At 38.8% G+C, this 18,361-nt stretch overlaps 1 protein-coding gene across 1 annotated transcript in view; it reads left to right on the plus strand.

The window, feature by feature from the left end:
• TRHDE (thyrotropin releasing hormone degrading enzyme) overlaps positions 1-18,361 on the plus strand; it is a 394,881-nt gene that overhangs the window by 114,375 nt on the left and 262,145 nt on the right. The window contains exon 3 of the mRNA XM_068560705.1: positions 12,250-12,376. Within this exon, the coding sequence (XP_068416806.1) occupies positions 12,250-12,376 (127 nt within the window). The remainder of the gene's footprint in view (positions 1-12,249; positions 12,377-18,361) is intronic.

Genomic DNA, 18,361 nt, shown 5'->3' on the forward strand with positions numbered 1-18,361 from the left:
ACTTATTTATTTTTTTGAAAATTAAAAAAAAATTTAATTTATTTTTTGGCTGCATTGGGTCTTCGTTGCTGGGTGCGGGCTTTCTCTAGTTGCGGTGAGCGGGGGCTACTCTTTGTTGCAGTGCACGGGCTTCTCATTGCGGTGGCTTCTCTTATTGTGGAGCACGGGCTCTAGGGTGCGCGGGCTTCAGTAGTTGTGGCATGCAGGCTTCAGTAGTTGTGGCTCGTGGGCTCTAGAGCACAGGCTCAGTAGTTGTGGCGCACTGGCTTAGTTACTCTGCGGCATGTGGGATCTTCCCGGACCAGGGATCGAACCCGTGTCCCCTGCATTGGCAGGTGGATTCTTAACCACTGTGCCACCAGGGAAGTCCACAATTTATTATTTAGTTTTAGTGATTCCAGAATGTGCTGTTGGCACAGTGATACACATACTGACCAACGGAAAACAATGGAGATCTAAGTTTGTATGAGAACTTTGTATATGGAGAGAGGCATTATAAATCAGTTGGGAAGGCAGGACTCTTCAATAAATAGTACTGAGACAATTGATCATCCACACAGAAAAAAATAAAATGAGATCACTATTTCCCATTATTCACATAAATACATTCTGCATGGGTTAAAGCTCTGACTTTGAAAAGCAGAAGTTTAAAAATCTTAGAAGAAAATATAGGAAAAAATATTTTTTGACCTTGAGGGCAATGAAAGATTTCTTTAAAGAGACCCAGAAAGCAGAAACCCTAAAGGGAACATTTGATATTTGACTACATTAAAAGTAAAACATTTTATTTGATCAGGAACATAATGTACAAGACTAGCACAGACTAGGAGAAGATTTTTGTAAATCATACACAGGCAAATGACTACTGTCCAGAATATACAAAGGACTACTATGAACCATGAGAAAATAGGTAAATGATCCAATGGAAGACTAGGCAAAGGAACAGGGCAGTTTGCAGAACAGGAACATATAAGCCAATAAACATTTGAAATGGTGCTTAACACCTGCATTACTAGGATGATGCAAATTACAACTAACAACAAGACACCATTTCATAACCATTGATGAACATACATTTCAAAATTTATGAGGATGTGGGGAAGCAGGGACTATCATACATTGCTGGTGGGATGTAAATTGGTATAGCTCCTTTGAAGAGAAATTGGTAATGCCCATTAAAACGAAGGACAATTATAACATGAATTGAAAATCTACTGAAGCCTGTACTTCATGGCCATGGTTAATTCTAGAGTGGGAGGGAGGGGCGTGGTAAGAAGGGGGTGTATTGCCTCAATGGAATTGTAATGTTTTACATGGTTAAAAAATATCTGAAGCAAATGGGAAAAAATATCAACATTATTTAAATCTGTTGGGGGTATAAGAATAATGCACTTTTGTACTGTACTTTTCTCTATGATTGGAATATTTTGTAGTTTCTTTAAAGAAAGAGTTGAATGGAGAGGCTTGAGGACTGACATGAAAGTTTTCAGGACACTCATAAGTAGCTCTTCTTGGAATCTATATGCACGTTGGTCACATCCTTACTTATTTTATATTTTTACTCAAATACCACCTTCTCAGTGAGGCTTTCCATGGCCTTTGACATTTTCTAACTCCTTCTGATTTAATGTTGAACACTTATTACTGTTTAACATGCTATATATTATTTGTATTTATTTGTATTGTTTACTATTTATAGTGTATTATTTGTAGCATTTATTTGTATTGTTTGTATTTATCCATCTTTCCTACCAGAATATAAGCTTCCATGGTAGGGATTTTTATTTGTTTGGTTTACTTTCTAGAAGAGCAGCTGGTACAGAGTAGACTCTCAATAAATATTTATTAAATGAGTGAATGGACAAAGGAAGTCTGAGTTCTGACCCCTAGGTAGTGGAAGGCTGCCTGCAGCATTGAAAGATCCACAAGAGAGGGCTGGTGCATGAGGGATGCTGTGTTTGAACTGGATGGTGCTGAGTTGGAGGAGAAGGTGGCATACATAAAAGTAAGGTCAGCAGGTTGCTGGAAATCAGGGAATAAAAGGACAGATGGGACAAAACAAATTGAAACTGAATCCAGCTGAGCCCTGAGCTCCTGCATTTACAAGTAGATGTCCTTGGGTGTCAGTCTTGCTGAAGAAATTTGACCAGGCATAAAACGGATGGCTTAATAAGGAAATTCTCTACATTTATTCTATCTCACTTAAAAAAAAACAAACAAACTGCAATTCAGTTTACTACAAACGCTGTACTCTATCTCAGAGAGGTATTAAATGCTACCGTTTTATCTATGGGGTGTGACAGTCTTAAACAACTTGTACTGGTTTCCAGACATTGGATCTGACTCATCTGTTGTTTATAGTTTATTGTACAGGGGAAAGAAAGATTAGTTTTTTGAGTTAAAAATAATAACAGTCATGTTGAATGTATCTTCATTGAAGACTTTGATGTTGAAAGAGATTTAAGGAATAAGGATATATATGTTTTCCTGTGTGTTAGGCTTTTGCTAAATATTTCTTTCCAGTCTTGAGGCTTGCTTGCTGTGGGGCTGAATGAACTAAAGGTTCTTAGGTGACTCTAGGCCAGTAGTTCTTCAACTTTAGTGTATATATAATTCAATTGGTAAGTTTGTTAAAATGAAGATTTTAGGGGCCCACGGAGAGAGGTGATTCAGAATTTCTGCAGTGTATTGACCCAGGAATCTGAATTTTAAACAATTACTCCAGGTGATTCTGCTGCAAAGCATAATGAGACAACACTTGGAAAATAATTGGTGTAGATGATTCTTTTACTTAATCATTTCACTTTTGTGTGTGTGCACCAATTACATGCAATAATGTGTTATGTGCTTGGTAATAATATATGTAAGTAAATCAGGTGTGCCAACGTTAGCAGATTGAAAGCTGTAAATAATTATATCTACAACAGAAAGAGTGACACACAGAGAAGTACAAAATATGCTCTTATATGAAGCTGAAAAACTAACACAAATCAGTGTATTAACTGGCATGAAGATAAAAAAAAGTTATACTAGCTTCCTTTTGCTGCTGTAATAAATTACCAGAAACTCAGTGACTTAATGCCATACAAGTTTATTCTCTTCCTATTCCAGAGGTTAGAAATCTAAAATGAGTTTTTACAGGGTTGAAATCAGGGTGTTGGCAAAGCTGGTTCCCTCTGGAGGCTCTAGAGGAGGATCTGGTCCTTGCCTTTCCAGCGCCTAGAGCTGCATGTCTTGAATTTAGTGATTTATGAACTCTTTCTCCTTCTTTGCATCTTCAAATTTCTCTCTGCTTCTGTCATCCTATTGCATTCTCCTTTTCTGTAGTCAAAACTCCTTCTGCCTCCCTCTTAGTAGGACATTTGTGATGACATTTAGGGCCCACCTGAATAATCCAGGATAATCTCCTCATGTCAGAATTCTTAATTTAATCACAATCAAAGTCCCTTTGGTAACATTCACAGGTTCTAAGGATTGGGACATGATATCTTTGGGGGGCAAGGTCTGCCTCCTGCCCTTGTACCACCTGCTCCAGTCATGCCAGCTCCTTCCCCATCCCCCTTGGAGCCTCCTCTTTATGTTTATCGGCTCGTGCATCTGGGTTCTGGCTCCTTGTTTCTGTCAGAGTTTTGTGTGTATTTATTTTCCTTGCAAAAAAGACCGGTATCTTCCGAATTTTAAAGAATACTAATACTCTTGGGATTTTAGCTTCTTGTTTACAACATCCTTCCCTCTTTGTATCGATGTATTTTTCTTCTACATAGTGTCAAAAGCATCTGCTCCCTTCTGCCCGGCTTGTTTTGTTTTATTGATTTGTATGAAGAGCCCCCAAATCAAATTATATTCACATAGGCGAATTAATACAGCTGTAATGGTGGAGAGTTTAGTGACAACACATCATTGTTTTGCAGTTATTAAAGAAAGGGACTGATTTTTTTCAGTTAGGTGAAAGGAAAAGTAAATTTGTTATTGTTATTAGAGTGAAATTTGAAAGGTATGAAATAATTTCTGTGTCTTCCAAAATTCTTAATGTACTCTTTCAGTATGAAATTTTCTCAGAGAATAACTCTGGCAAGCCAGAAGGTTTATTTAACTTAACATACCAAACTACAAACGTCAAATCAGAGCAAATGTTATTCAAGTCTTTATTTAACAGGTGTGCTACTGCTGTAAATTTTTGTTTTCTCCCTTTGCTGTATGGTGTAACTACACACTGTTTCACGTAATTGTATAGCAACTACCACAATTCATTTTTAACACAACAAATAATTAAAACAGTCTAGAAGAAAGGCACTAGAGAAATTTAGTTTCACTGTCCTTTAAAATGACTCAGTGACTATAGAAAACCTTTTCAGATTCTTCATCTACAAAATCAGAATTCACTGCTGAACGCCATACTGATTCTACAGGTATTTTGTAAAGATAAATAAGAAAATCTGTGAAGTATTTTAAATTATTAGAAGAAAGTCTCCAGAATTATTTAGTGTAAAATTTTATTTTTCTGACAACTGCATGTGTTTACTTATTTGCATTATATTATAATTGTATGTGTATTTTTACTTTTCCTTTGAAGTCTTTAATACAGTGAAAGTAGAACATTATACGCAAGAACTTGAATAGTTGTTTGCTTCTCTTCACTTCCATGGTTCTCTGTCCCTGTTCTGATGAATCACCATCTCTATGGAGAGAACTCCTTTGAAGAGCCATTGTAAATTAGGTCCACATTGATTTTCTCAATGATCAGACTTAGTTGCTGTATCTCCCCACTGGACTGCAAGCTTCTTGAGAGAAGAGACCATGTCTCTTTTGCTTACCTTTGGACAGTCAGCACATGACCATTAATATATGCTCATTAAATAGTAGCTAACTAACTAAATATCCCATTGATGACATCATTTAACTGTCTTTGATATTCTAAGTTGCACAGCTATCAGAGACAGTCAGTTTGAACTTATCTAAAGTTTCCTGCCATTATGGCTCCTTTCCCAAGAATATTCTGTCCTAATAATGGCATATGTCTGGCATATATCAGTGCCACCTCTCCTACCCCTAGCAGCACAGATGGCATTTCACAGATCATGGCACTTTCTCCTGACAAGTGCAGATGTGGTCTCAAGTTTCCTCCTGACATGTCCTCTAAGAAGCCACTCTCAGTTGTCAGAATAAGTTGAAACTTAATTGCCATCCCTGTTACTGTGAGAAAGTGAGATGACCAATGGGATTGATGGTATCTGCCTTTAGTATTTCCCCCCTTCTATGATCAAAACACAGTTGACCCTTGAACAATAAGGGGGTTAGGGGCACCGACCCCTTGCACAGTTGAGAATCCATGTATAACTTTGGACTCCCCAAAACTTAACTACTAAGAGCCTACTGTTGACCCAGAAGCCTTACTGATAACAGTCAATTAACACATATTTGGTATGTTATATGCATATCTACATGTATTTCATGCATTCATGACATGCCTAAACTTTTTTAAAGTTTTTTGATATTTCTAGACTACGTGGTTCATGGTTTTTTTTCAAATTGTTGCAATCTCCAAAAAATTTTCCAATGTACTTATTGAAAAAATTTCGAATATAAGTGGATCTGTGCAGTTCAAACCCATGTTGTTCAAGGATCGACCGGACTTAAAATCCTATAAAAAGATAAAACAAACGTACTTTAAATATAGAGGGTCCATGAAACTACAGAGTAAAGGCCACTGGGTCAAACAGAAGCCCCCTAGGAATACCTATTTTGGGCATTTAAGTTTTCTATGGGATCAAAAATATGTAGCTCCTAAACCTTAGCTCATTGCTGCTGTGAATTCCCACAGTGGTGGGGCCATAAGATCATTTTTTCCAAGGCCAGCTTCTTCTATTTCATATTGGCTGGCTACTATAGTTATGTCTGTCTGATCAGTACCAAGTTCATGGACAGTTCAGGGAAATAAAAAGAGGAACACTCGATTAAAGGATGGAGAATGACAGCTGAGCAGTTGGTATGTATTTTCAAGGGAAGCGAAAAATGTCAAGGAGTTAAACTGAGTGAAGATTAAAAACAAAACCTTTTCATTATTTTCTTTTCAAAATAAGTAGTGACTAGATGAGAACAATTTAGGCAAATTAGTATGATGCACCAGCCTCTCAGGGTTAATATGATATATAGATAATGATAAACTATTATCCCCGGAAGGAACTCTGAACTGAGACCCAGAGAAGTTAACAGACTTTCCCAAGTTGACAGTCGTTACTGAGAAAGCTGAGTCTCACATCCCTGTGTGCCAGTTCCTAGTATAATGTCCTTTCTACTGGACTTAATGTGCAGTTTGGTTTATGTTGGTTGTAGGAAGAAGCTACGCAGAGGGAGAGATAAAGCCTGGTTAGCAATTTACATTTTCAGAGCTGGGCTCTTATCGTGGAATGTCAGAAGAGCAAGTGAAGCAGGTGTAATAAAATTATATTTCATTGCTTTTGAGTGATAACTCTGTTTCTGAAGATTTAGTTTCTATGTTATGATTAAGTGGAACCTAGTTGCTCTAAAAGAAGAAAACAACTGTGATTTTTTTCACAGTATAAAATGAATTATTGCACAGCCAACTCTTGATTAACAACAAAGGAATTATCCAGTTTGTGAAATATTTTGGACTTCCCCCGCCCCCAACCCCATCCTTCAGCTGGTCTCGCTTGTTCCAGCTGGGCACTGGAGTGAGACAGGTACAGATAAGGTGAATGGTTGTTCATTACTAAGAATGTGACTACAATTGGCTTTATTTGGTAACTAAAGGACTTGTTCAATAGAATGTTAGGACCAATTGAATAAATCTCTCCATTTCTCTGCATCCCTTCTGCCATCTCTCCAGTCCAAACCACCGTCAACTTTCACTACAATAGTCTAACTTATTTCCTTTGTTTGATCCTAGTGCCTCCTCATCTATCATCTATACTGCAGCTAGCATCATCAATTAAAACTTAATTCTGATTATGTCATTCTGTGGCTTAAAATCTGTGACTTCCCTATGCCTATAGGAGTGAATTAGTATTCTACCATTTGGTTTGCAGGCCCTTCTTTAATTTGGTTTGAAGTTTCTCTTTACGTATCCAGTCTTACCTATCACTATGTATCTCTTCACTTTTCTAATTTTATTTCTCTTGGACGTCTTCACAAGCGTCCCCCTATACCCCAGTTCACCTGGTATAGGTCACTGACGTAATCTTTCTGACATGCAAAAGTAATTTCATCATTTTCTGGCTTAATATCCCCCCATGAATTACCACCAGTATTATAATTAAATCCTACTATTTACTGTTGCCTTTAAAATCACTTATCATTTGGTTAACATTGTTGCCTTAGCACAATGACACTTTTGTATGGTTAGAACTAATAGATAAAAATCTTTGCCCCCATGCAACTTACATTCTTAGGAAAAAGGCAGTCAGAAGCAAAATGAATAAGTAAAGCATATCTTTTGTTAAATGGTGATAAATGTATGGGAAACAATAAAGCAAGGAAGGAGAATAGAGGGTCCTGGGGTGGGAGGGAGGACAGCTCAGAAAGCAAAGATATTTGGAAAAGTACATCTAAAGGAAGAGAGGGAATGAGCCATGGAGATATCTAGGGGAACACTCAAAGCCTTGATGAGAGAATCTCTCTGGCATGTTTGAGGAATGCCAAGGAAGCTAGTGTATAATTGGCGTAAGGTTAATGTGGAGCAGAATGGTAAGAAATGAGACAGAGAAGTAAAGGGGATTAGGTGTTTATAGGGATTTGGGAGCCCTTGTAAAAACTTGGACTTTTACTCTAAATGACATGGGAAGCCACTAGAGGACAAAAAGAAGAGTGGTATGATTTGATATTTATTTATTTATTTATTTTTAAATTTTATTTTTGGCTGCATTGGGTCTTCGTTGCTGTGCGCGGGCTTTCTCTAGTTGTGGTGAGAGGGGGCTACTCTTCGTTGCGGTACGTGGGCTTCTCATTGTGGTGGCTTCTCTTGTTGCGGAGCACGAGCTCTAGGCGCACGGGCTTCAGTAGTTGTGGTGTGCGGGCTCAGTAGTTGTGGCTCGCGGGCTCTAGAGTGCAGGCTTGGTAGTTGTGGTGCATGGGCTTAGTTGCTCTGCGGCATGTGAGATCTTCCTGGACCAGGGCTCAAACCCATGTCCCCTGCATTGGCAGGCGGATTCTTAACCACTGTGCCACCAGGGAAGTCCCTGATATTTATTTTAATTGGAACTTTGTTGTTGTTGTTGTTGTTGTGTAGAGAAGAGGCTGAATGGAGTAGGGGATGAGGCATCAGTAGGAAATTAGAGCACTCATCCAGGCAAGAAATGAAGGAAGCTTGGACCAGCATGGTCGTGGTGGGGTTGTGAGAAGTGATTGGATCCTGGGTATATTTTTAAGGTAGATCCAAAAGGATTTGATGACGAGTTGAACCTGGGAGTGTGAGAGAAAGAGGGAAAACAAGGATGGTTTTGAGGTATTGGGCTTGGGCAGCTGGATGGAAAGGCTTCAGGAGGAGCAGGTGTGTATGTGTGTGAGTGTGTGTGTGTGAGACAGAGAGACAGAGAGAGAGAGATTGGTATTTGGATTTTAGACGTGTTAATTTTGAGAAGCTTATTAGATATCCAAGTGGAGTTGTCCAGTGGGCAGTTGGAAGTCTGGAATTATGGGGTAGGTCTTCAGCATCTAAATAATATTTATAACCATGGGACTCGATATTGTCTTTAAGGGACTGAGTGTAGACCGAGAAGTGATGTCTATGGATAAAAATCTGAGATCCTCCAACATTAAGAAGTGAGAGGGATGAGAGAGAGGATGAGGATGAATCAGCCAGGAGGCTGAGAAGGAGTGGTCAACCAGATAGAAGGAAAGTAAGATAGAAGCCAAGTGAAGAAAGTGTTTGAAAGAGGGGAAATGATCAACTGTGTCAAATGCTGCCGATAGGTTAAGCATGTTGAGGACTGGGAGCTGACGGTTGGATGGTTGGATTTGGCATCCTGGGGCCATAAGTGATGCTGATGAGAGCAGTTTTGGTGGAGTAGTGGGGATGAAAGCCTTGTTGCAGTGACTTCAAGAGAGACCAGAAACAGGGAGTATAAATGGGCAACCACCCTACTTATACCTATTGTCTCAGGGTGTTAAGTGCTCCTGTTCATTTTGAAAGTATTCTAGTTTGCATGTTAACTTACGTGTTAATTCTAACTATATAGGAAACTCTTTCAAGGACCATGGCTGGAAACCATAGCTGGAGGAACTGTGGTCAACAAAGATTTTTCTTAAACATAGGAAATGATACAGAGTATGTGTTTGCTGATGAAAAGGATCCAGTATGGAAGCATAAATTGGTGATATGGGAGATAAAGGGAAGAATTTTGAGAATAATGTCTTCAAAAAGGCAGGAGGGGTAGAATGTGGAGGGTTTGGCCGTGGGTAGGAGCTCAGTCCTTTGTAATGGGAGTTCATTCCATTACGTTACAGGAGTTCATTGTAATGGGAGGGAAGGCAAAATGCAGTTACATTTCTTACATCGTATTTTGCTGTTGATTTATTTGTTTGTTTCTCCACATATTGTGAGCTTCTTAAGAGCAGTAAGAGTAAATGTTTTGTTTATTTTCTGGCAGAAATTTTTATTGTTCTATTTCTACTCTCTAGTACACTGCCTGGCACACAGCAGGCGTGCAATAAATGTTTAAATGAATAAATGAAGACTCTGTGCTAATCATGTGTACGTTTTATCTTCTCACTCAGATTGGATCATTTCCATCAAATCTTGACAACCAGATTGATTTACTTGTGCTTCTCTTGTCTGGGCCTACAGATAGCTTGACTAACAGGTAGAGCTGATTGACAGGAATGGCTGTGTTTCTACTAAAATCAATGATGCTCCCTGGGAGTAAAATCAGTGACGTTTTGCTGCATTATTTTGCAGTGGTCCTGGTTATGGTTTTAACATGAATTTACTATTTACTTCACCTTGAACCTTCTGAAAACTATCTGTTCTCCTCAGTATCCACTTGGCACTCATGGCTTTCCATTCATACGGCATGCATCATTATCTGTTATTATCTAATTTACCTTTATTAATGGGAAGCTCTTTGAGAATGGGGATTACATTTTCATTGCTTTTTGTCCCCAATAATGCTTTGTACCATCTGTGGTTAGAGAACATGTCTTCTTCATCACTTAAAAAGGCTTAGTCCAGGCCCTGGTGCAAAGCAGATGCCAAATAAATATTTGTTGAATGAGTGAATGCAGGAACGAATGATTCTTGTCTGTGGTGTATGCTATTGGTGCACAGACCAGATCTTTCCTGTTTGGTGTGCTTATCACCCAGCTCTCACTCTTTTGCTTCTAACAGTTCACAACTGACCTCTTCTCCCAAGGACTCTCCTTGGACCACAGGAGTTGCATCATCCAGATCCTTCAAGAACAAGTGCCTGGGATTTTATGCCTTCTCCTGGGTAACCAGTATCCAATGACTGAGATGCAGGAATATGGAAGCTCTCTTACCTCAAGGCAGCACAAACTCACCAGTGCAATTTACACTCTAGAGCTCCCTGTAGGATCAGGCCGAGGCCAGGACTTCACTTGAAATTACACCCTTGCTTGGCTTTTTATGCTGCCTTATATTGTTTTCCTTGCTCCCTTGTAGGTTTCTCCTTGAGAACACTTCCTTGATAAATCACCTGTACACTCATACTTTCCTTAGGGTCTGTTTTTTGGCAACTTAAGACATTGCATGTTTATAAGCAGTTGATGTCAGGGGTAGGGGGTCCTAACCACTGTCTCTCTGAGAGTGGTAGTTTCTGCTGTTGCAGGTGGTGTCTCCTGACAGTTTCTGGTTTTATAGTCCTGCCAACCAAAACTGTAGGCAACTGTGAACTACATTTGATATTTCATTTGGTTGTCAGATGGGAAGTCGTTTCACAATTTCAGTAAATAATTGTTATTGAATTTAGTAAACATCTTATTGGATTACAGGTCTTTCTAACAAAGTCAGAATGTGTTTTCCTTGACTTTTTGCTCTTTTTGATGACACACATCTCTGTTGTCTTTCTTTAAGCAAGAATAATAAAGAGCTAATTGTATAATCAATTTTTATACGATTGAGTACAGCTCTCTTTTGTCTTCCTGTTGAATATAAAGATCCATTTCTACACACCAAGTAAACCATTTACTTTTTTAGTGATTTACAAAGAACACAAACTCCCTTATCTGTAAAATGGGATTGGAAGTAATGTGTTTTAGAACTGAAAAGCACTTTGGCAACCAGCTGGTGGCTAACACCTTCATTTTATGAATGAGAACACTTGAGACCCAAAGAGGTTAAGTAATTTGTTCAGTATCTCCCAGCTTGGTTCGTGGCAGAGCAGGAATAAAACCCACCTCCCAGGCTCTCCACTGCTCCACAAAATACATATTTCTTATTCACAGAATTGATATGAGGATTAGGGACCGCATCTGTGAAAAACAGATTTAGCCTTTGGAAAGAAAGATGCCAGATAGCTTTATGAAAGCTTTAAGAAAACTAATCTCATTTTAACCTTTTCTGTACAATTGTTAGTTTTGTTCAGTTTTATGTTATTTGCCTCAGGCTCCTTTTTGGCCAAGGACTAGATAATATACAATGCTTGATTTGAAAATCAATATTAAGTATCCAGATTGTGTTAGAAATATGACTGACTTCAGCCGGTTTTGAAGCCGGGAACAGTTGCAGACAGCCTTCCAAAATGGCAATCATTTATGTATATGAAAAGTTTTCTATCCTACTTTGCATATTGGGAATAAGGACAATTGGATAGTTGCTTCCAAAGAAAAGAAGAAGCCTAAATTATTTTTTTGTTCAGCCTGGTAATACTTCCAAAGCTTGTTGCAATGTAACTTTAACAAACCATGAATTTTCTCTCCTGCCAAGCCACCATATCCCGCCTGCTTTCAGCATAGTCAGGAAACCATTATACTAATCCACCGTACCTTCCTATCTCTAGCAAGCACATGTAAGTGATAACTTTGAATATTTATTTTGATGCAATATAAATCTTCTCTCTGTCAACTTGTAAAGCTGGGAAACTGTGACTTGCTCAACTTGGTTACTTTAATTGTTTAAGTTTGGTTCTTTTAGCCACAGCATGCTTTGATACATGAACAAGAATGCTGCTTAATATTCGTAGTATTCAAAGTGATTTGTATAGGCTCATATATGCAGGGAAGATAAAATTGGAGGATCAAGAGGCTAAAGTAACTTTTCTATATATTTTTAATTAGGTACGCTTATATGCAAGACCTGATGCTATCAGAAGAGGATCCGGGGACTATGCTCTCCATATAACAAAGAGATTAATAGAATTTTATGAAGACTACTTTAAAGTGCCCTATTCCTTGCCAAAACTAGGTAAGAATTTTCTTGGTTATTTTATTGTAAGGGCCCCTTGAAGGTGGAATTTCTTCTTCATGCATTTATTTGAGACATCCAGAAACAGGAAAATTGTAAGGGTTGTATTTTTAGAGAAGATGAGCACTGAAAACAGTTTCTTCTGAAGAGGTAAAATAAAATTCAGTGTTTTTAAGTCTTGCCAAAAAGTGCTCATAGGAACTGAGAAAGGCATTACGTGAGTTTAAGATTCCAAAAGATAACCCAAAGAGCTAATTAGTTGAATAAGCACTATGGAGGGGTGCTTGCCAACATCTCGTTTAATCTTCACAACTGCTCTGTGGGTAGGTACTGTTAGAACATATTCCACATAAGGGAATTGAGACCTGGGAGTCTTTCATTTACTCAGGCAGCCAGTAAGAAAAGGAGTTGGGATTTCAAGCTAGGTCTTGATGACTCCCAGAACTATACAATATTTTACACTAAGAAGGCACTCATTGATTAGTTTCTGTTTCCTAATTCTCACATGTCAGCCCTGAATGTATTAGTCATCCATTAGATTATTTTTGTTCAGTCATATTTGAGTACACAGTTACAGTAAATAGAATAAAAACAATAGAGGAGGAAAACTGCAATGATGGAGATTGTGTTCACCATGAATATGTTTACATTTCTTTCTTTTACAAAGTGAGTAGGTTCAATAATTATTTGTTGAATGAATACATGAATGAATTTTGGTATCCTAATTTGCATGAAGCTGCTGCTTTTACAGGGAGTGAACTGAGATGTTCCAGGAAGTTAGAAAGGGTATATATATACCCATTAGAAATGCTGAGGCTATTCTTTCTTCTCAGAAAACCTGTTTTGAAATATTAATATCACAACCGTTTTTTGTTCCTCACCCCTCGTCCCCCATCCATTTTCCTTCTCAGGAGTGTTGTTAATCAGCATCCACGTAAAAGTTGTCACTCATTGACAAAAATAAAGTGCTTACCTGGTCAAAAGTATTAGCATTTGAACCGCAGGTTCTTGTCTCTGGAGATGGGCCTAGTTCACTAAAGTACCTGCCTGCTGTGTAGCTTTATTGGTCTTGTAATCAGTGATTCAGAAAGTAGATAGAATAGTTGATGTTGTTATCAATGGGTGTAGCATACAGTTTTAATGAGTGATATTACAAAATTCTGAGGTCTTTTGAAACGTGTGCTCTTAGAATCCCTAAGATTTTCTTTCAAATTTCTAAACAAAATTTCATTTCAAATAGGATCTATGTTTTGTTTTGTTTTCTTCTTCCTTCTTTATTTTCCCCTCTATATCAACTTCCCTATTAGAATCTGTTACACTGAAATCTCCCTGGTAGGCACCCAAGGCAGAAAGGAAGACGTGACTTCATTTGCACGGGGGTGACACTGTTCTCTACACCAGGTAAAACGGGCTGGGAACTTCCCAGCTTGACCCTAATGTAAAATTCACGAGTGCTTATGTTGCATGTTCAGCAAGAGAAATAAAATGTGAATCTTTGTCCCCTTCAGACCAGTAATTAGTAGAGGAACTCAATTTATAACTTCAGGGGGTTCCATGTAACTGTCAGCTTGCAGCAGGAAGCATTTCTGTTCCTCTCTTTCACTCACAATTGAACTATGCAGTGTTTCATCTGTAGAAAAGAGCTTTGTTCACTGTTACTATTACTTGTTAAGCTACCTTATGGTGTATATAATTGAATGATTTGACTAATCCCAGCACACTCCTTTTTATGTATCTAGGGGAGTTTCCACATCCCCTGCACTTTGTAAAATTTCTCTTGAAGTTCTACTTATTTAATATACCTTTAAATATTTAGAGCTATATGTTAATGGATTTATAAATATACTTTCTAAATGCTCCCTACATAAAAATTCCGAAGCACAGAAGCATTTTGACAAATCCTTACTTTCTACTGTACATTACAAATTATATTTTCAATGAATTCTATGGACATTAACTCAGTCTTTGTACATGATGAATATAGATGTATCCTAGATATCAGCTGTATCTGCCTTGACTTTTTAGATCTAAGGTGGTTTCCAAGACACCTATTCTTCCCTCCCTCCCCCCTCCCCCCTTCCTTCCTCCCGTCCCTCCCTCCCTCCTTCCTTCTTCCTTTCTTCCTTCCCTCTTTCCTCTCTTCCTTCCTTCCTTCCTTCCTTCCTTCCTTCTTCCTTCCTTCCCTCATTTATTTAATAACCATTTATTGAGTACCTCACATATGCACTTTTCTATGTCATTGGGAGGCAGCTGCAAATAAAAGAAGGCAAAAATCACTTCCCACCTGGGGCTTAACATTCTATTAGGTAGAGCCAGACCTTTAAGCAATTAATGATCCATATAGCATGTCAGATGGAGATAAGTGCCATTAAAAATAAAGCTAGAATGGAGGGATAGGAAGTGTGGGAGCACATGGGGCATGGGGGAAAGGCTGAATGTTTTAAATGGGTGAATATGGAAAGTTTTATTGGGAAGCTGACTTTTGGGCAAAGAACTTAAGGGAGTGAAGGAGTAAGCCAAGTGGATACCATGGGACGAGGACTCTAGGCAGAGGCAACACAGTGCCCAGACGTTGAGATGGGAACTTTGTTCATGTATTTGAGGAACAGCAAAGAGGCAAGGAGGACTGGAGCGGAGTGAGTAAAGGGGTGAGAAATAGGAGATGAGGTCAAGGAGTAGTGGGTAGGTGACAGATCCTGTAGAGCCAGCAGGCTGTGGTAAGGACTTTGGTTTTTTTAATTGTTGTTGTTGTTTTGTTTGTTTGTGTTTTTGAGGGGGGTACGATGGAGATCTATTGGTCAGTTTTGAGCAGAGGTATTACATAATCTGGCTTCTGTTATAAAAGGGTCACTCTTGTCACTAGGTTGAATACACGGTAGGGCAATGGTTCTCCACTGAGGGGTGATTCTGTCCCTCAGAGGCACTTGGTAATATCTGGAGGCATTTTGTTTTGCACAGCTCAAGGGGGACTGGTGGAGTGTGTGCTATTGCCAGGGAAGCTGCTGAACATCCTACAATGCACATGGCAGCCTCCTACAACAAGGAGTTATCTAGCCCAAGATATTAATAACGCTGAGATTGAGAGATCCTGTTGTAGGGGGAAAGGGCAGAGGCATGAAAACCAGTTAAGAGGCTATGACAAAATTCAGGGAAAATTTGATACTGCTTGGACTAGGGTATTAAGTGTGAGGTAGTCAGAAGTGGTCTAATTCTAGGCATATATTGAAAGTAGAGGCAGCAAATTTGCTGATGAACCGGATGTGGGATTTGGGGGAAAGAGACGTACCATGAGTGATTCCAAGGTTTTGCGCCTAAGAACTGGAAGGATGGAATTGCCATTTACTGAGAGAGAAGGATTGTGGAAAGAGATCATTTTAAAGACTGATACGTCTATTAAACATTTAGGTGGCAACTTGATGTCTGTAAGAAACTCAAGTAGACGGTTCAATTTACAAATATGGAGTTTGGCTGAGTAATCCAGCTAGAGATATACACTTGCCGGCATTTTATGATGTATAAAGCTATGAGGCTGGATGGGATCACCAAGGCTGTGAGAACAGGTAGAAAAGAGAATAGGAAGGACTTCCTGGGTGGCGCAGTGGTTAAGAATCCACCTGCCAATGCAGGGGACACAGGTTTGATCCCTGGTCCGGGAAGATCCCACATGCCGCAGAGCAACTAAGCCCATGTGCCACAACTACTGAGCCTGCACCCTAGAGCCCGCGAGCCACAACTACTGAGCCTGTGTGCCACAACTACTGAAGCCTGTGTGCCTAGAGCCCGTGCTCCACAGCAAGAGAAGCCACCACAGTGACCGCAACGAAGAGTAGCCCCCCGCTCGCCACAACTAGAGAAAGCCCTCACGCAGCAATGAAGACTGAATGCAGACAAAAAAAAAAAGAGAATAGGAACCATTTAGCAGTTAGAGAGATTAGGAGCTGGTAGGCTACTGAGAAGAGGCAAGTGATTAAGGCACTAAAGAAATAGGTATATTAGATGTTCTGGGCATTTGGTGAAGAAAGTATTTCACAGAAAAGCAGATGATAAATTGTAGTAAGTCGAGATAGATGAGGACTGAGAATTGATCATTGACTGAGGCTGCGTGTGACCTGGGCAAGAGCAGTTTCAGGTCAAAAACCTGATGGGTGTGTTCAAGAGCAAATGGGGTGGATGCTGCAACTAGAGACAGTGGGTACAGGTCACAGATCAGCATTTCTGAAAACTCCCCATGGGGAGGGTTCTGGAAATAGAGGGAAGGAGAAATATTTGTGTTCTAAAAATGCTCACTTCTTGAGAAGAACTGTTTTTGTGAACAGATCACATCCTTACCTCACAGGTTGCCCCTGTCCCAGATGTCAAGGGAGTTGTGGAACTTGCCTCTTTTTTTTATTTGCATTAGAAAACCCCAAACAGACCTCCACCAGTTGGTCTGACTCTACTGGTGCTTCGCGGGGATGTGCGCATATGTAAATGTCAGGGCATTACATTGCAAAAACCCCAAACAAACCCTTAAAATGTAATATTGAATCCTTCTTTTCTTAAAAATCACTTTGCTGTTCTGTCATAAACTCAGCAATATCTGCTCTCTTCCCCAATTTTTTTTTTCATTTCTAATGCTGAATAGTCTTAACTTTCTCTGCCATTGTATCACCTTATGCTAGCTCAGCTCTAAGGATTTGAGTTTCCGCTCCAAGTAGTTTATCAGAGTAGTTCCCTAAGAGGAATTCTAATGCTTGCAGTTGGGACAATATTGATTCTCCTTGTTGCGTAAGGATATTCCTTTAACATTTTAAAGCCCAAATAGGCAGGAGGGTATGCTGTGTAAGGATTTGTTTTTAAATCTCTCCATTAGGTAATTAAAACTATTAGTAGGAGGTTTGTAGAGATTTTCTCTTTCTTGTTGTTAAGTTGTAATGTGAGGTATAGAATCTGCTTGATACAGTACAGCAAGCCTTTCTATAGCTCTGTGCCCTATTTTCATGAGAACTCTCTGAGGCATGGAGGTTTACTTTAAAAGAAGGTTGTTATAGACTTATAATTAACTTATCTTTCTTCTTATCCCCAAAACTTACTGACCACAACTACAAAAACAAATGAGTTTGTGTTTACTAAATGTGGGCCACTCTTAAGGGCTTCGTACATTCTAACCCATTTAATCTTTATTACAGCATTTTGACGTAGTGGCTGTTATTCTCTCATTTTCCAGGTGACGAAATTTCGGCACTAAGTGACTAAGTAATGTACTCAGATCACACAGCAGGAATTAGTGGATTTATAATTCAAACCCAGGTTCTCTGGCTCCAGATTCTTGGGATTCTGATGAAACAGATTCCAGGAACTTTGAGAATTCAGAGATTAAAATATGGGTCACCTTAATAAACTAGGTAATCTGATTGCTAGAGGAATAATGTAGTAACTATTTTTGTTAATTTCATATTGATGTTAAAAAGTAATATATGGTCCTTATAGAAAATTTGTTAAAAAAATAAATAAGCACATGTCTTATAACTCATAATTTCATCAATCAGAAGATATATTTGAGTATTTTAAATGTTTTTTCATGATAGTTTTATTTTTTAATAAGTCAATTAGGTGGCAGATAAAGTGACTCAGATTTGTATTGGAATATCTTGTTATTCATCCTATTTAGATTTCAATTAATTATAATAGTTTTCAGTTTTCTTTTGCTGCTACTTTGTAAATCAATACGTTCCATAAAGGAGTTTGCTTGATTGCTTCTTTTCAGGACACCATGCTTTTATGAAGAATTTGTTACTTCCTTGGCACAGTGCTGTAATTGTAGCGGGAGCACAGGTATTTTGTAACAAGAATTTATGGCTTCAAGGAGATTGTGATTTCGTTAAGGAGAGAATATGATATTTACAGGAATTAATGGATTAGGGACTCACTATATAGAATATAATCAAGCTCCAAAGTTTTGTGGGGCAAAAGTGTAGAACCATGTAGTTAAGAATGTGGGCTCAT

The sequence above is a fragment of the Eschrichtius robustus genome, chromosome 13 (assembly GCF_028021215.1).
Source record: "Eschrichtius robustus isolate mEscRob2 chromosome 13, mEscRob2.pri, whole genome shotgun sequence".
Lineage (NCBI taxonomy): Eukaryota > Metazoa > Chordata > Mammalia > Artiodactyla > Eschrichtiidae > Eschrichtius > Eschrichtius robustus.